Source organism: Bidens hawaiensis, unplaced genomic scaffold, assembly GCF_021521415.1.
Source record: "Bidens hawaiensis isolate Kalapana, Puna unplaced genomic scaffold, B.hawaiensis_p1.1 tig00010384_1, whole genome shotgun sequence".
Lineage (NCBI taxonomy): Eukaryota > Viridiplantae > Streptophyta > Magnoliopsida > Asterales > Asteraceae > Bidens > Bidens hawaiensis.
Window position 1 is genome coordinate 516,251 of NW_027491789.1, and position 18,049 is coordinate 534,299.

At 35.2% G+C, this 18,049-nt stretch overlaps 1 protein-coding gene across 1 annotated transcript; it reads right to left on the bottom strand.

Moving 5' to 3' along the window:
- Positions 1-1,844: 1,844 nt before the first annotated feature.
- LOC143535070 (glucosidase 2 subunit beta-like) lies at positions 1,845-9,654 on the bottom strand. Its single transcript, XM_077029403.1, has 17 exons — positions 9,604-9,654; positions 9,405-9,531; positions 9,212-9,340; positions 7,208-7,303; positions 6,179-6,418; positions 5,579-5,775; positions 5,126-5,203; positions 4,963-5,034; positions 4,174-4,474; positions 3,983-4,087; positions 3,806-3,907; positions 3,668-3,725; positions 3,494-3,562; positions 3,269-3,356; positions 2,831-2,892; positions 2,055-2,106; positions 1,845-1,921 (listed from the first exon to the last, which is right to left on the bottom strand). Exons 2-17 carry the CDS (start codon positions 9,511-9,513, stop codon positions 1,871-1,873), a joined length of 1,809 nt encoding a protein of 602 aa, XP_076885518.1. The 5' UTR covers positions 9,514-9,531; positions 9,604-9,654; the 3' UTR covers positions 1,845-1,870.
- Positions 9,655-18,049: the final 8,395 nt, after the last annotated feature.

An 18,049-nucleotide genomic window follows, 5' to 3' on the forward strand; every position in this document is an offset into this window, starting at 1 on the left:
ACAATCTTCTCTGCTGAACCTCATCCTCGTGGGAAACATTACTTAACCCCAGATTATCTATAATCTGCCCAGGGTTCACTTAGTGTTTCTTCAGAATGGAAGAAAAACTGTGCATGAGATGCGGATATGTTTACGGTTTCTTTGTTTTCATCACAAACTGTTTTTTTTATTTATTATTATTAATTTTTTATTTTTATTAATTAAACATTTTATATTTTAACTTTTACTAGACGGGTGCCCGCGCGATGCAGCGGGTGTTTGAACCTGTTAATCACGTACAAATATAAGTGTTTATGGTTCGGTTAAAACCTTGAAATCGTTTAAATCGGTAATTGGTTTGACTTCTTTTTTCTTTTTCTTTTTTACTTTCGTTTTGTTGGTCGGTTTCAAAACGTAGTGAACGGTTGGTTTGCGGTTTATACTGGCAACCGGCCATATGAAACCAGACCAGAATGTAAATGTTGAATGCATTTTAATGTTTTTTTATTATTAATTATTAGATATGTTTTGTAAAATATATTAGATATAGTTAAAATTTAATTGAACATAATCTTTTTATTACAAACAATTTGAAAATACACCTTCAAGTTAACTTAATTGCAGTATGATTCATTTTGTGATCTTAGTTGTTATTATTGAAATCTTTTAAATTTTAAATTTTGTGATATACTCTAACTTTTTAAAACTAAGGTGAGATTCTTTTCTTAAAAATATATTTACTAAATTTATATTATTAACAAATGATAATAAATATTTAAAAAGTTGTGAAAGTGTATGTGGTGATGACACCTAGGCAAAAAGTGGCAGTTTTTTTTATTAAGAATATGTAAAAGTATAAAAGTTATTCGGTTTGTTTTTATGCATAAAAGTAGCTAGAAAATCATAAACCAAAGATTTTATAAAATTGTTCGAAGAGTTTTTTTCCCTTGATATTCATGCTCACCAAAAATTGTAAATTAGGGATATGGATTTCTTACCTTGAAAAAAATGCTAACATAAAATTTGTGAGTTGAAGTTTAGTCCAAGCGACTTTGGGTCAATTACTAGTCAAAACCGCATACACATTTAGCTAAACTAGTATCGAGCTATCGTGATTATAAACAGGTTGACAAGTTTATTTTTACAATTGTTTTAAAGAGATATTTGATCATAAAATGAAACTGGTAAAAGTAATTTGTGTCTAAAACTAAAAATTTAAAAGATAGATGAGTGATGGATTATGTTGTTATAAGCCTTTAAGCCCAGCTAATTTATAAACGTGTGCATTTTTTCCTTTTTTTGTAAACAAATATCTCCACGTGCGCGTTGCGACGGAGCGCATTAAATGCATTACATGTTCAAAAGCTATCATGCGTTGTTGTGGAAACTCGATCGGTATTAATTCAGTTCATTACGGTATAAGTTTTTGTTCAAAGTTGAAAGCCTAAAAGTTTCTAATTTTTTTGTAACCAAAGTTGAAAGTCTAAAAATTTTAGGCTTTTAGCAGCATGTTCGTGTTTTATTCTTGAAGCATCGCAAACACATTAAGTACCTATCACGTACGTTCGTTTGTATCCATTTATTGTCTTACCAAACAGACAAAAATGAACACAAACAAGAACATACATTCGTTTATGTTAACACGAGGACGGCTGTAATCTTTTGTAAGTCGTGTATATTAAACTAAAACAAGCACGGGGTGTTGGCTTGTTATATTACTCGTTAACGTTTCTATTTTATCTTGTACCTATAAAATGTCCCTTCTTACATGCCTCGCCCCACCATGTTTCACTCGACACGGTGTCACCTACATTGCCCGCCAAAAACTATGTTGATCGAATATTCGAACGTACATCAAGTAACACTTTAACCATCACATGTTAAACAAGACTCAAAGCTCGTCATGAAAAGGCGCTTGCTTGTTTACTTCATCTTCTAGCTCCTGAAACATTTTCGGTTACCCCCAAAACGGTTAGAAGATTTGATCAAGTTAAATGTAACTAAATAAATTTAGTTATATTAAATTTTAACGCTTATAGCAGGTTACGATAGCAGAGTGATATGGAGACAGATACCTTGAGTTTTCGTTCTAGGCAAAGAGCCGGGGTGGTTAACGTTGCAGTGTATCTGAAATGAAAATACCAATTTAGAATCTAAAGAAAACAATGCCTCGTGGTTGGATTGATTATCGCACAATGCAAATAATCAGGAAATAATAAAATTAAATAAAAAGAAAATGGTAAAATAAATGGCAGAAAATGGGTCATAATAGTCCAAAATCATGTAACTGCATTTTAATATGCTGACGCTATACAAATACCATTGATGTGCTATCCAGACACAAGTGACGTGTCATACGGCCCGTATGGTAGGACGAAAAGTGGTCAAAGAAAAAGATCATACGAGTTTAATGATTTTTTGACTTACAAAAAAATGACTAGTGTGACCACTGACAAAGCATACGGACTGTATGACCTTTTTCGCACTCTCATACGCTCCATATGACAACATACAGCCTGCATGATAGAAAAGGGTCATACGACCGGCGTGATAAGGATAAAAAGGTCATGTGTCCCGTATGATAGGGTGAAAAAAGGTCACACGTCCAGTGTGATAGGGAGAAAAGGGTCACACGGCCCGTATGATGTGATAGGCAAGTTGGTGTACTGATAGCATGATCCTGTTAATAACACAGGCTCCTAAATCATTTCTCAAAAAAATAAGATTATTTATAAAAGAAATATAGCTTTTACTATCATATTTAACATATTAACTATTTATAAAAGAATTTGAACAGCATGCAAGCCACATCCAATACGTTGCGCAAGAAAACAAAAGGAGGGGGGCTTACTCGCAACGACTTGGTTCATCTATGTCAGCAACCTCGACTTTCAATCCACAGCTTAATCTGACCTGTCATATGTGGATAAAAGACCAGATAAATGGCTGTTCAAAAACTAAGGAAACATGATATGACAAACATAAAGGTGTTTAACGATTATTTGGATTTTGACAATCGAATGGTTGGGTAACAAGTCAAAACATCTATCTTTTGGTGTCGCTTGGTCAGTTGACCTAGAACACACTTAGTCCAAATTTAATATACTGAAAAATACACTTTTGGCCAATTTTCAACACATGAACTGTTGCCTTTTATGAATTTTTATATAGCAGAGCCTAAGTCAACTCAATGACAAGTAAGCGAGTTATAAACGCCACAAATACAGATACTTTGTGGTCAGAAAATCATAACATGAACTAATATCAGACGATGAAGTTTAATTAGTACCTTTAAACTTCTATCAGGACCATTCCAGCAATTGTCACCGTTTGAAAAAAGCATTACATTATATGACTCCTCAAACTTCTCCCATTTCCTGTACATTTGATGGAGGATTAAAGATGAGTAATTGAACATTCAAGAAATCTTCACAAAACTACAGCCTAAATGGATCAACCCGACCCGGCTCCACCCATACTAAAACCAACCCGTTTCAACCGTGTTTTAACTTACCCCAAACGTGTTGTACTGTACCCTTCCTCCTGAGTGGCTTGTTTAAAAGGGCAAACTTTGTAAACATATCTGGAATGCAACGAACAAAAAGCATTAAAGCAGGAACAATTTAGATCAATATGTAAAAAATAGAAAAACAAAAAAATTAAACTGAAGAAGTTGCAAAGGGTGTACTTGTTCTGTTTGCTTTCATAGCATTGGCCAAATAACGAGTAGAATTCCTTTTCTGGTCCTGCGAAGTCAAACACGTGTCATAGAATACGAATGGATAAAAATCTGTTATATTCTATAAATAAATTTAATAAAAAATACCAAAATCATTTCCTAGCTTCTTTGTTAAGCGAGATATCCTTGATTTTAGCTTAGATAACTTTGTGCTGGCCTCATCATATTCTTTTTGTACATTTTCAGCTTCTGCATAGCATACAAACAAATAAAAAATTTAGAAAAAAACAGTTATATTTAAATCTTAAAAGATACTTGTTTTACCAGATATGTTGACTGGAGTCTGAAATGGATTGACAGTGAACAAGACATTCCTCGCAGTTCTTCGAATCTTATCAAACCATGATGGGCTGCTTTCGGTGTCCACGTCTAGAAATTATCATTGTGTTATTATTATTACAAAACCAATATTATTAAATATTAATATTTTCCAGATGTACAAATTAACCGCATACCTAACATGTCCATGTCATCATCTGGGTCATAGTTGTATGAAGAACTTGAATCATCATGAGCTTCATCTCCAACACCATTCATGTGAGCCTCAGTGTCATCATCATCATAATGCTGATCTTCATCAGTATCATATCCATTATTTTCTTCATCATGGGCATTAACAGATGTCTCGTGATCATTCTTAGCATCGTTAGCATCATGATCATGCTGATCTGTCTTTTTTCCAGTCCATCGTGAACCAATTTCACGGCCCAAATCTTCCCTTGACAATGAATCAATGTCTTTAGTTGAATCTTCTCCCTGAGCAAATATCCAATTGTGACTTAAGGTTGTAAGGGAATAAAATGATATGATAGATTAATTTTTCATGTATTCAAAAGATTGTGATTTATGGAGATGACATAACGTTGCAGGTTTTCATGTGACATGTGAGCAAAAACAGTCAACACAGTCAAAACTTGCCAACAAGTTACCTACCACGTTATCTATTCTAAGTTTCTACCCGGTGATCAGGTGAGATTACCTTAAAAAAAAAAAAAAAAAAGTTGACTACCTTAATCACAACTGAAAGTATGATGGTTCTTTCACCCCTAAAATAAGTTTGTTACCTTTTTTATGCATTTACCTATCTAAATATGGAATCTCATGAGTTAAAAATATCTAAGGGAAATTCAGTAACTTCAATGCTTTTCAAGTTGTCATTTTTGCTGAATAACTAACATAGATAGATCTAAACAATTGTTATGAACTTATGATTGCTTGAAAATTTAATAAAATATTAAAAGTACCTTACTTCCGAGCTCAGTATTAGGTTCAGATCCATGAACGACTTCAGACACTTCCTCGTCCTTCGGATCATGCTATGTAGAAAAATGCAATAATATTTGAAACGAGAAATTAGCTCACATGAAAGATACTAAATGGGAATTTAAAATTGTATTATTTATTCACCTTTTCTCCATTATCAAGTGATGCATCAGTATTCTGTACCGCTTCAGGTTCCAGTTCAGCAGGATCTTCCTTTGAGTTCTAATAAAAGAAACTGAGTATGAGAAGTAGAAGATAACATGGGGTAGAATATCACATATATAAAATAATAAACATCAAATGATGCAAGAACCATACACTAACGAATATAGCCTGCTAACAAAGATTTGAAAAATTGATTATTACTGAAATGATACTTCTTTTTTAATGGTATATGACATGCTAATTGTTTATAGAAAGATTTTTAAAAATTTTAACAAAGAGGCTTTCGGGTCAACCCGTTTTTGCCCCATTGCGGCAATACCAAACCGTTTACCACCTCTATTATACACAGTGGGACTAGTGTTGGAAACGTCTAATTATCACAATGATTTGTTCAGATTATGAAAAACTTTAAGTTTGCAGGGTTACTCCAACCTGGCTCGAAGGAGAGTCATCAAGTATTGCAGCTTCATCATGATTATTTTTCACGGTCTCCTGTTCTTCAACATCATTTTTTTCTTCACCTTTGTTTTCCTTTGATTCAGTTTCTTCGGCTTCCTTTTTCTGCTTTTCCTCTTTTTCTTTTTGGATGCGTTCTTTCTCAACTGCCGTATCTATTCGTTCCTTGTGCTCTAGAGAAATAGTGACACAAAAACATACCATAATTAATAACTTATAATATATGTGAATAACATATGTAACAATCCCTAAACAATATGGCAATTCTAACCCATTAAATAGTGAATGGGTCAACTTGAGCTAAAAATGAAAGTAGTCAAATGGAACCAGGTCAAAAATGACCCAAATATTTTTTTTACTACAGGGACGATCTGCTAAATCCTTTTATTAGAAATATAGATTGGTGACTACTGTTGTGTTAATATATATTTGTGATCATATTTAACACAACACACTTATTTAAAAAAAAAAAAGGAGAAAAGTGTTTTGGGCCAATCATAAAAATTATGTTAAGATTACCACCTCTAGTATGAATAGAAAAGCCAATTTGAAGACAATGGATGATATAAAAAATACCCTTAAGTTGTTGAACAATCCCCTTGAGAACCTTCTCTTCATTCTTCAGCTTTGACAGCTCAGCCTCATCTTTGGCTGCTGAAATTTTTGCTTGTTCAACTTCATGCTTTCTTATGGCAACACCCTCCCGAAATAATGCAATCTTTTCCATTAATTTATCTCTGGCCGCTTTTCCAGCCTCCCAACACGTGTTGTTGCACCTGGTTTTGCCATCATACTCATCACTTCCATCACAGCAATCTGTTCAATAAAGCCAAGTTAAATTTGTTGGTAGTGATGAGAAATAAAGACTATATTCTGAAAATTCCACTGACCAATAGTATATTATATTTGAATCATGTTATATCAAATAAAGATCAATGTAATCAGAAATAAAGATATTAAGCTGCATTTCAGTCTCCAGATGGGATCCATTATATAACGTATAGAAACAGATTATTGACAATATGCCATGAAATTCTAATGATTCAATTTGTCACACTGTATTATCAAAGAGAACTGACCATAAAGGAGAAGAACAAGATAATACATACGAAACATGTCAATAAAGGACTAGAGGGTCCTTAAAGACATGTTGAACAGTAGGAATACCAATGGACAAACCAAACAAAAAAAGTGCTATTGGTTGGCACAATGATTACATCTTATAGAAAGGACAGTAGGGAGTCTTTGTTCTTGGGGTGTACAAAGGCATCTAACTCCAAGTTATGTGAATGCCACGTGACAAGAAAACCTTTGATTTCGGTTCATAGATAATCAGTTATCTTTAGCAGTTATATTACGAGATTTTTTTTATTCTTTTGAATCAAAAAGAAAGCAGGATTTTGTATGTGCTATGGATAACTCTCATCATGGTATATCCTAAACTTCAAAATTCAATGTCCCATTGCTATGTTAGGCAGATATGTTTTTTTTTTTAATAGAAAAACCATAATACTCACGAGTATAATCCTCAGGAAATAGGGATTGTAGTTTCTTACATGTGACATGATGAAATTTTTTAAGTATAAATGTATAATCATCACTTACCACAGATACCATCATTTATCCTAGACGAAAATATAGTAAGAGCCTTATGTCCAGCATTTCTGCAATAGAACTTCCCAGTAGGACATGCTGATGTACCTGCAAAGACAAATATACCATTATGTTAAGATAACTGCATTACTTTCAACTCTGTCAAGTTGCATTCAAATGGCATTAAAATGCGCCAAACACACTGGTCAAAAAAATTAATCCAATTACACTAACGTATCTAACAGAAAACACTCTTATTAAAGTTTATATCTATCAATAGGCCTGTAAACAAACCAAACGAACACGAACACTTAATTGGACAAATATTTGTGTACATGTCCGTGTTTGTTTATGTGTTTTCGTTTAAAATCTAAACGAACATAACTGAACAAAGATAAACGAATATATTATGAACCAATGTAAACAAACACAAGAAAAAAAAGATAAATGAACATGAATAAACGAACAAACGAAACATGTGTTCATGTTCGTTCGTTTAATCAAATAAACACAAGATTTATGTTCATGTTTGTTCGTTTATTAAATGAACGAACATAAACGAACCCCCCGCCGAACAGTTCACTAAACGTAAACGTTTAGTTCACGAAACGTTCGGTTCGTTTACAGGCCTATCTATCCATCTATCAAATTAAACAATAAATCAATCAATCAATCAATCAATCAATCATGCCCAGTGAAAATCCCACCGACAGCAAAGCTATAAGTAGGGTCTGGGGAGGGTGGGATGTAGGCACACCGTACCTCTATCCAAAGGAATAAAGAGGTGGCTTCCAGAGAGACCCTCGGCTCTAAGTACATGTGTATGAAGCAAAATAAAGGAAATCAAAGTTTAACAGTTATATAAAAACTACTACTAATTATAATAATATTAATAATAAGATCACAGTTTAACAGCTATATAAAAGCTAATAATAATTATAATAATAATAATAATATATGTAAGGGAAATACCATTATGGTATGTGACCTAAATAAGTAAAGTCTAAGCCCTAAGGTATTCAATTCTCTCTAAAAATCCTTAACTTTAATTCTACTTCTCCACGAATTCCTATCCTCAACCATGTCCTCGGAGAGGTTTAGGTCTATCAAATCATGCCTAATCCTCTCATCCCAAGTCAATTTCGGTCGACCTCTACCCCTCCTCCCCTCTATAGTAATGTTTTCTACGGATCTAACAGGATTCGTCGTCTGTCTTCTCTTTACATGTCCAAACCATCTCAATCTCCACTCTCTTATCTTGTCTGCTATGTTCGCCACCCCTAATCTCTCGCGAAACACAACGTTTCTTATTCGGTCTAGCCTTGTGTGCCCACACATCCAACGTAGCATTCTCATTTCTGCTACCTCCATCTTCCGCACTTGTGCCTTCTTGATGGCCCAACAATCTGTTCCATATAGCATTGCAGGTCTAACTGCCACCCTATAGAATTTTCCCTTTAGTTTAGTCGGGAAACTCTTGTCGCACAATATACCTGTGGCTGCTTTCCATCTACACCATCCTACCTGAACTCGGTGGGTCACATCACTGTCTAATTCCCCATCGCTCTGTACAAATGATCCTAAATACTTGAACTTCGTTACCTGCGGGACCACCTGCCCTTCAATTGTGATCTGTGCGTCTTCAAACAATAAATCAATCAATCAAAGGTAAAATGCAATCACTAATTCACTATATGAGAATCATTTCATTTCAGGTAATAACAACTTCAGTTCACAATAATAACTAACAATAACAAACTAATAAACCACAACCTAGTTCATCAATGCCGTCAAAGCAATCGCAAAAATCATTCAACACAAACGGACATAAACGAACGTTCACGAACATATACAAACAAACAAAAAAGAAAGTGTTCATGTCAATTCGTTTACCGTCCACTAAACATAAACGAGCTTCCTGCCGAACCGTCCACTAAACATTCGGTTCGTTTACAAGCCTATCTATAACATCAATTCATAACAATAACTAATACTAACAAACTAATAAACCTTCACCTGGTTCATCGGTACCGTCAAAGCAATCGCAGAAATCGTCATTCAGCTGCGCCTTCGTAAACGCTCTAGATCCGTCTCTACATTTAACCGTTCCTGAACTAGTCCATAATCCTTTATAATACTTCTCATCTAATAACATAACATACATATCATAAACACTAACAATTAATAATAATAATAATAATAATCGGACCTTCCGGTGCAACTCCGAGCAGATCGTTGGATGAAATTGAAATTGAAATTGATGAAATTAAAATGACGATGAATGTGAATGTGAAGACTGATGCGTTAATCTTCTTCATTTTGAGCTTCTGATAACACTAATTGTGGCCTAATTATTGATAATAATATACATGAAATTGAAATTAAACGTAATGACGGTTTTAGATTACCTGATGGAAGATCAGTGTTGACTGTTGAGTGTTAAACGATGATGCAGTCGAACGACGTCGTCGTAATTTGATGGTTTTATTTTGTCTCTCGTTGAGCTTTTTTCGAGAGAGCCGACGAGCTACGGTGGTGGGTTCGAGCTCGAGCTTGAAATTAGACGAGGAAGTTCAGCTAGGCTTTAGGTTGGTTTTAAAGTTAAATGAGCCTGGGCTGCTCACGAGTCAAGTCTGGATTGTTTCGAGCTCGGGCTCAAAATTAAACAAGTCAACTCAACTAAAGCTCTAGCTTCATTTTAAAGTTAAACGAGATTAAGATCGAGCCAACGAGCCGAGCCATGATCGAGCCAAGCCTATGTCGATTTTGGCTCGATAACAAAAATGAGCCAACTAGCTCAGGATGTTTCAAATCAAGCATTTTTAGTTAAATTTATTCGAGCTTTTATCGAGCGAGCCTCGAGATTTTTGAACAGCCCTATTTATGAGCCTAAGATCGAGACAATGAGCCGAGCTTGGGATGGGTTTTGGTCGGTTACAAAAATAAGCAAACTTGGACCAGGTTGTTTTGAAATCAAGTTTTTGTAGCTTGTTTTATTCGAGCTTTTATCGAGCAAGACGCAAGCTTTTTAAGTAGCCCTAACTAGGGGTGTTCACGGTCTGGTTTTAGTTATTGCAAACCATAACCAAATCGTAAAACTTTTGAATCGAACCAAACCATTGCATGGTTTGGGCCTTTCGGGTTTTTAGACAAATTGTTCAACATAAGGTATGATATATTTATAGTAAAGTTGTCAATAATTTGCAAATATAAAAAAATGTTTAAACAATATGTTCACGATCTAAGTTTAAACACAAGTTGCTTGAAACACACATCAAAATAACTATGTTACCAGACTTCATTATGCCAAAATACATCAAACATTAACGATTTGACTTAGCACATTTTCTAATTCATTGCAAGTATGTAGTTAATATATTATATACATTACTATTTCTAGTTTAACAATATATTCATATATAATCTAAAATATTTTAAGAAATTAAATATAATTAAATTATACAATACGGTCCCGTTTTATACGGTTAGTTTTGGAGGTAACCCCAAACCGGGCCTGGCCCAATAAGGTTAGGGTTTCATGATGGTGGCCTTGGAAGCAATCGGAGAAAAAGATTGAGGTGCGAGTTCGTTCGTGTTCAAAACCATGTTTCTTCACCGACAAAACTGAACTAGTTTTTTGGTAATATATATGTTCTAAAAGGTAACTACCACAAACCGCAAATAAATGTTCCTTTCAGTTTCAGTGCTTGGATTTTGGTAAAAATACTATTATTAGCACAATAACAAAAAAAAACATTAATAACAATTTGATTCAAAATATCTTTAACATTCATATATTCATATAAACGAAACATACATCAACACTAAACGAATCAAAGAACAAACGAATTAAAACACTAAATGAATCAAAGAAATGAATCAGATAATAGAACAAACGGAGAACTAGTTCTTCGGCTTTTTCGGGCAATCCAATGAGTAAAATCCATAAATGGATTTAAAGAAACCCACCTCGACCCATGCATGGCCGCCATCGCCCCACTCAATTCTCCAGGAATTATTTATACGCATGCTTAGCCTTAAAGGATTAGTTGAGATGGTGTGCACATCAACGATGACGACAATAAGGGAGTATACAAAATGAGGTGAAACATGGGCACAAAAAGGTGATCGTTTATCGGATGCCTGCGCAAGCGGAGGCCAACCCAAGTCGGTCATCTAGCAGGACCCGAGCATGGGATAACACGTACCGTCTCGTCCAAAGTTGTTGATTATCGCCTTCCTTTTATATTTGTCCTCATCATACTTGATGAGGCTGTGGATCGTGCATCCCTCCCCCTCCGCTCCATACTCGTAGTAATCTGAACCATTCTTCCAGTTTTGTTTGATTTTCTTGTCTTGAAGGCCACGATTAGATTTTGTAATAACTTTGTGGGCATCATTAACCGTATGCGATTTTATTAACGGTTGAGCGCACAAAAACAATTTCTTGTTTTTCTCCCAATCCTTCATACGGAAGAAGATAGTCATCATCTCCGCAATCACAAGAGGAAGGCATAAGTATTCTTGGTATTGGTTGTGAACTCTTCTCGACGCGCGCGCGCACGATGCTCCATAGCCTCGCACACGAATGCTGCAAATAAAAAAAAAGATAATGATCAAGAACATGCAGATCGATCGATGAAGGAAAAATAAAGAATTAATGAGAACCAAAAGTTGCAGGTAACTTACTTCGTGCCGGTTCTCCGTGGCTTTCCACTTCTGGCCATTATGTTGAAACCTAACAGAAGTCGATGATCAAGAAGCTAGGGTATGATTGATGATATTGATCGATCGATTAAGAACGTAGAGGAAATTAAGTAGTGGAAGAATATAATGGGTAAGTTGATGATGGAACGTTGGGTTTATATACACAAATATTATAATTTGTATGTTGGTTTATAAATCTTGATTGACCAGCCAGTTTTGACGGACATGTTTCGACCTGAAAACGTTTTAACCGAAGCCCATTTTGACATGAAGCCTTTCGATCTAAACCCATCCCGACATCCTGTTTCTCTCCCAATCCTTCATCCTGAAGAATATGATCATCATATCGGCGATCGCTAGCGCAAGACATATTAATTCTTCTCCCTAGTTGCGAACCCTATCGACACGTGCTCACAGGATGCTTCGTAGCCTCGCAGAAGAATGCTATAAATTAAAAAAGAAAAGATAATAATGACCAGAAAATGCAAATCGATCGATGATCAAGAAATAAAGAATTAAGGAGAGTCAAAGTGAACTTACTTCACGCCGGTTCGTTGTGGCTCTCCATTTGCGGCCATCATGGTTTCAACAAAATTAGTCGATCAAGAAGGCTGGCTAGGGTATGATGATGGTATCAAGAACGTACGTAAAATTGAAATCAAGTAGTGAAAGAGAGAATAGGTAAGTTGATATGGAATAGGTAAGAGAGAATATATACACACACAAATATTTGTATGTTGCGAAATCCTGTTATTTTTTCAAAAGATTTGGTTTTTGTATATGCGTGTCTTAATATTACTTATACATATGTATATTACACACACTTATTCAAACCTAGTGTTTAAAAGGACGGTTCAAATTCACCGCCTCATTTTTTTTAGTAATTAACATCAGTTCGTAAGCTTTTATATTATCATGTTCTTATATCGTTGTGCGGTGAAATCCTTTCAACCCCCCCTCTTATAGCCATTATTCGCCAAAAAAGATATACTACTACTCAACAAAAAAAATGTCAATTCAATAGAAAACTAACTAACACGAACATGCATTCGAACGAATAATATAAGCACTTGCCTGTTGAGTACTCTCGTTCCCATATTCATCAAAACCACATCATCCTCGGAAGCAGCCTCTAGATTCTGATAATTGATGCCAAAACATGAACATATTTTACAATAGGGGTTTGGATCAAATACAAATGAAATTAATGCGCTAAACGTGAGAATCAAATAGAGTAATTATATAAACGTGAAAATTCCGAGTTCAAAGTATCAACTTTCCAAAGTCTAGGGATTAAAATTGCCAAAATCCAAAATTGAGGGTTAAAAATGTAAATTCTGTTTTATTGACCCATAGCGGTACGCGCCGGGTCAAAAGAGACACCCATCGCGGTACGGGATGGGGTGTCTGACAAGTTGTGACACGTGTGCCACGTGGCACACAGTGGCACTATGTGCTGCCACGTGTCACCATGTGGCAACACTGTTGCCACGTGTAGCCACGTGTCGCAACAGCTGCCACGTGTTGCCACGTGGCAAGCCTACGCAGTGACTCACCTGGGCTACGTCGCGGTACGCGACGGGTGCCCAGGAACCCGGGCGCGGTACTCGATGGGACACCATATTTGGTCTATAAATAGCGGCCAAGGGCTGCTCAATTTCACATCCCAAACAGCTCTCTCACATCTCTCTACTCTCTCACTAAAAATCCCAAAGTTTGTATAAACGATTTCCTCGATAAACGTGCCTCGAATCTCGTTTGTGTATCATCGTTTCCTTAAAAGTTCATACCACCCTCCACCCACATACCAAGAAGGTGTTGTTGATATGGCAATGAATCTCGATAAACGTGACGACGAGTATTGAAGCTTGACGTTTGACGATCGAGAAGATAAAGCGGCGTCGAAGTGCTGCTCAAGTCCCTAGAGTTTCTGTACGCCATTAAGGTTAGGCGTAATAATGAATTCAATATAATTTAATATTATATTTAAGGCTTAGGCCTTAAGTCGAGGGTATACTCGATACCTCGATAAAAGAAAAGAAAAGAAAACATAACAAAGAAACGAATGAAAGTTTGAGTATTGAATATTGATAAATACATATGTGTGTAAGTATGTATATATGATCTTTGTTATGAAAAATATTATTTAATGAATAAAGAGTATTCTTAAATAATAAAGAAAATGATTACGTTTCTTGGAGAAGAAGAAACGTCAGGTTTTTGATATAAACTAAAGGCTTATAATTTACTTTTAAACAAGAGGTTTTCAAGTAAATAAAGAATTGAACTAGAGGTTCAATCGAGGATTGAGATATAAGACTAAAGGTCTTAAGCCGGATCGTGTATCCGACTAACAAATATTTATACTCGTAACTATAGGTTCGAGATAAAGAAAGGGAAAGACCCTTGGACGGTGAGTGAAGCCGATCCTAAAGAGATAAGGTGAATACGCCCCCAAACTTTTAAACTTGTTTTCAAAATGAGTCTACTTGTTAAATGAAATTGTTTACAAGGAACTACGTGTTCCTAAAACCATTATAACTATGGGTATGAACCTAGCCCTCAGGCTGTGGTATACGTGTGTTTGGATCCTTACATAGGTGGTACTATGCGATGTATGGGCATGATCGCACCACCCTTGGTTGTAGGACGCTCCTCTGCAGGGAGTACGACCGTATGTGTATATTTAGGGGGTACTTAACTAAGTCGAACGCTCCGGTGTTCGTGAAGTGACATGGTGTAGAGGCTCTAGTTTATAATGTGTTATTTGACTTGATTATTCCTAAGCCACGTTGGGCCGAGGCAGACGTAGTCTCGAGGGGTAATTAAGTAAAAGATATTATTTTGCGTCAGCGTGTTCACCAGCATTCGTTGCTGACGTATTTTTTTACATTTTGCAGGTGAACAAGTTTAGCACTTGGAGTGACGAAGTGCTTAGATATATCCGATGGCTCGGATTTCTTTTGTAAACTTAATATGGTGGTTTGTAAATATAAACACATAAATAATTTGTAACTCTAACGGGTATTTTATAATTCCCGTCTTTTGTTTATATATATAAATTTTACTTTCGATCCTTAAAGTTTATAAAGTCTTCCGCAATTAAACGTAACTCTGATTTATTTACAATTACGATACCAACTTATGGGTCACGCTCCTAGGCCTTAGAAGGGGGTGTGACATATTTAGGTCCCGCCTTTGCAAAAAATGAGTCACAACTGGCAACAAGTGACGCGACATTGTCCGGTCGCTACACAATTAATTAAAAACTTATAAATAAATATATATTAATGCATAATTAACTATAAATTAATTATTATAACGTACTATTTCCAGCCAACGGGCAGAAGTAGTCGCAAAAGAAATTAATTTTTTTCTCGGCTCTTGTTAAATCATCTAAGGACAAGGTGTTAACCGCTTCCTTAACCAACAGATATAAATGATATAGAATACGATCAGGTGCACTCCCGGGAGAATAAAATCCGATTTGGAATGGTCTGGTGTACCTCAGCAGCCGCCGTTGGGGTTGTAAATTTTCCTAGGCGCAAATTAAACAATGTACAAAAGCGTGATTATTAATTCGTACATCGTACTAGCTAGATAAAAAAACTCGAAATCATGAGTTCGATATTCGATTTTACCTCTTGATCTTGACTGCTCTTCCTCTCATTAGCTAACCTCTCACTTTTCATTAAAAACAAACGATCATGAGAAATTAATATTAAAAATAAAATAAAAAAAATAAAAACCTTACATTCAATGAGCTATTATGAAATTTAAATATAAAATAATAAATAAATACTTACAGGTTCTACTTCTTATTAGCTGATGTTGCTGACCTCTTACTGTTCACCAAAAACAATAATATAATAACAGTTACGTAGGCTTGTAAACGAACCGAACGAACACGAACAATGGGGCTTTGTTCAGTTATCTTGGCGGGTTCGCTAATAAGGACACCGTCCCCCCTAAAGCCCAAAATGCTTTGGCAAGTGCCCTTTATAGTAAAACCGTCCAAAGTTTGGGAGAAAAGTTTGGCATGTCCTCTTGTCAGAAAGCGGTATTAGAATGTCTTCAGGCTCCTCATGCTCAAGACTTTTTGACTGTCACCCCCGTCGAAGGGTTAGGCCAGCACATGTCAGCAGTGGAGTACCGAGCCATTCTTAAATATCGGTTAATGATCCCCGTGTTCCAAGTTGATGAGCCCTGCCCGGTCTGTTGTAAGGCGTGTTTAGACAATTTTGGTGAACATGCGGTTCATTGCAAAGAACTCCCGGGATTTAAATATAGACATGATTTGGTCAGGGATGTCCTTTTGATGTGTTAAAACGAGCGGGAATTTCGGCAAGAAAAGAGGCTTCTGTGAATTTCTTGTCGGATCCGAGTGAATGAAGGTCTACTCTCCAACCAGCGGACATTCTTGTGTTTGGATGGGCTGGGGGGAAGCATGCTTGTGTGGACCTTACTGGGGGTGTCCCCTCTTGTCGGGCTTAGGGACACCGGCTTTGTTGCTATGCAGGCCGTGTTAAAGGCAGAAGCTGGAAAAATTGCTAAACACGAGAAAGCGTGTGTGGAGAATCAACACGCCTTCATTCCTTTTGCTTTTGATACATTTAGGTCTCTCGCTCCCGATGCTGCTACGTTTCTAAAACGAGTTCAGCGGGTCGTGCACAGTAACTCAACGACGCCAAAAAACGATAATTTTATTTTCAGTAGGATCGGTTTTGCCATTCAAAAGAGGGTGGCGGCCCAACTTGTTGCCCGCTTACCTGTCTCTTTATTGTAATTGGATCCTTTTATTTGAAATGAAGTATTATATAAAAAAAAAGGTTTAGGATCTTGAAAAAAAAAGTTAACTTTAAACGAACACGAACACATAATATGTGTTCGTGTTCGTTTATGTTCATTTTTTTAAAAATTCTAAACGAGCAATTCACGAACATCTATAAATACTATTAAATCAATACAATGTGGACACATTGCCTTCTTCTAGGCTGTCCACATGTGCAATCCAGTCAGCATGTTTCCATTCTCATATGCTCTAATATTCTGTCATGTGTCATGTTGACCAAACACCCAAAAAAACTTATTTAAACCTTAAGATTTTCCACCAAAATCATTTTAATCTCTCTCTATCTCTCTCTCGGCTTACTAACTCCACCATCTTCTATATTCCGGTAATATAGATCAGAATTAATCGTTTTCTGGTAAGGTTTTCCGATATGGTTTTATATTTATTTTAATTGTTATATGATTTTGTAATGATCTCTTTAGGTTGTATATCAAAATTCAATATTGAATTGATATTTTGAAGTTATGACGGTTTTCTGGTAAAGTTTCTGGTAAGATTTTTGTCACAAATTCAACGTTTTCCGGTAAATTTATATATTATACTTTAATGGCCAACAATGTTATATGATTTTCCAGCAAGGTAATATCTTTTTCCGCTAAGGTTTTCCGATATGGTTTTATATTTATTTTAATTGTTATTTGATTTTGTAATAATCTCTTTAGGTTGTATATCAAAATCGAAGATTGAATTGATATTTTGAAGTTATAACGATTTTCCGGTAAGATTTTCGTTTTTGTTTGTATTTATATTAATTATTATATAATTTTCTATTAATCTCTTTAGGTTCTATATCAAAATCGAAGATACAATGGAGATTTTTCCTATTTCGTTTTTCCGGTAACGCGATTTAAATTTTCGGTTATCGATTAGAATATTTGTTTACATAATTCAAATCTTCTATAATTGGCAATTTATTTATTTTGTGATATTAATATTAATATTTAATTTTCTCATTTCAGGTTATCTCTCCAACTTGATATGGTTAATTTCATGGATTGAAGATTTTTTGATAAGATTTCTTATTTTTTGTTTAATATTGATATATTTTTGTTATTATTCATGTATTTATGTATTTTTGTTTAATATTGATGTATATTTTTGTTATTATTTATGTATATTTTTTGCACTTTCAAAAAATATTCCATAAATGTCAATACTATTGTCAATCTCCATTAGTAAGATTAAGTATTGAGTATTTCCTAATTTTCACATGCTTTCCATTTTTTTTGTTTGACTAATGTATAATGAGACATAAATGTCACAATTAATGCTAATGAGTGTCATCATTTAGTTAT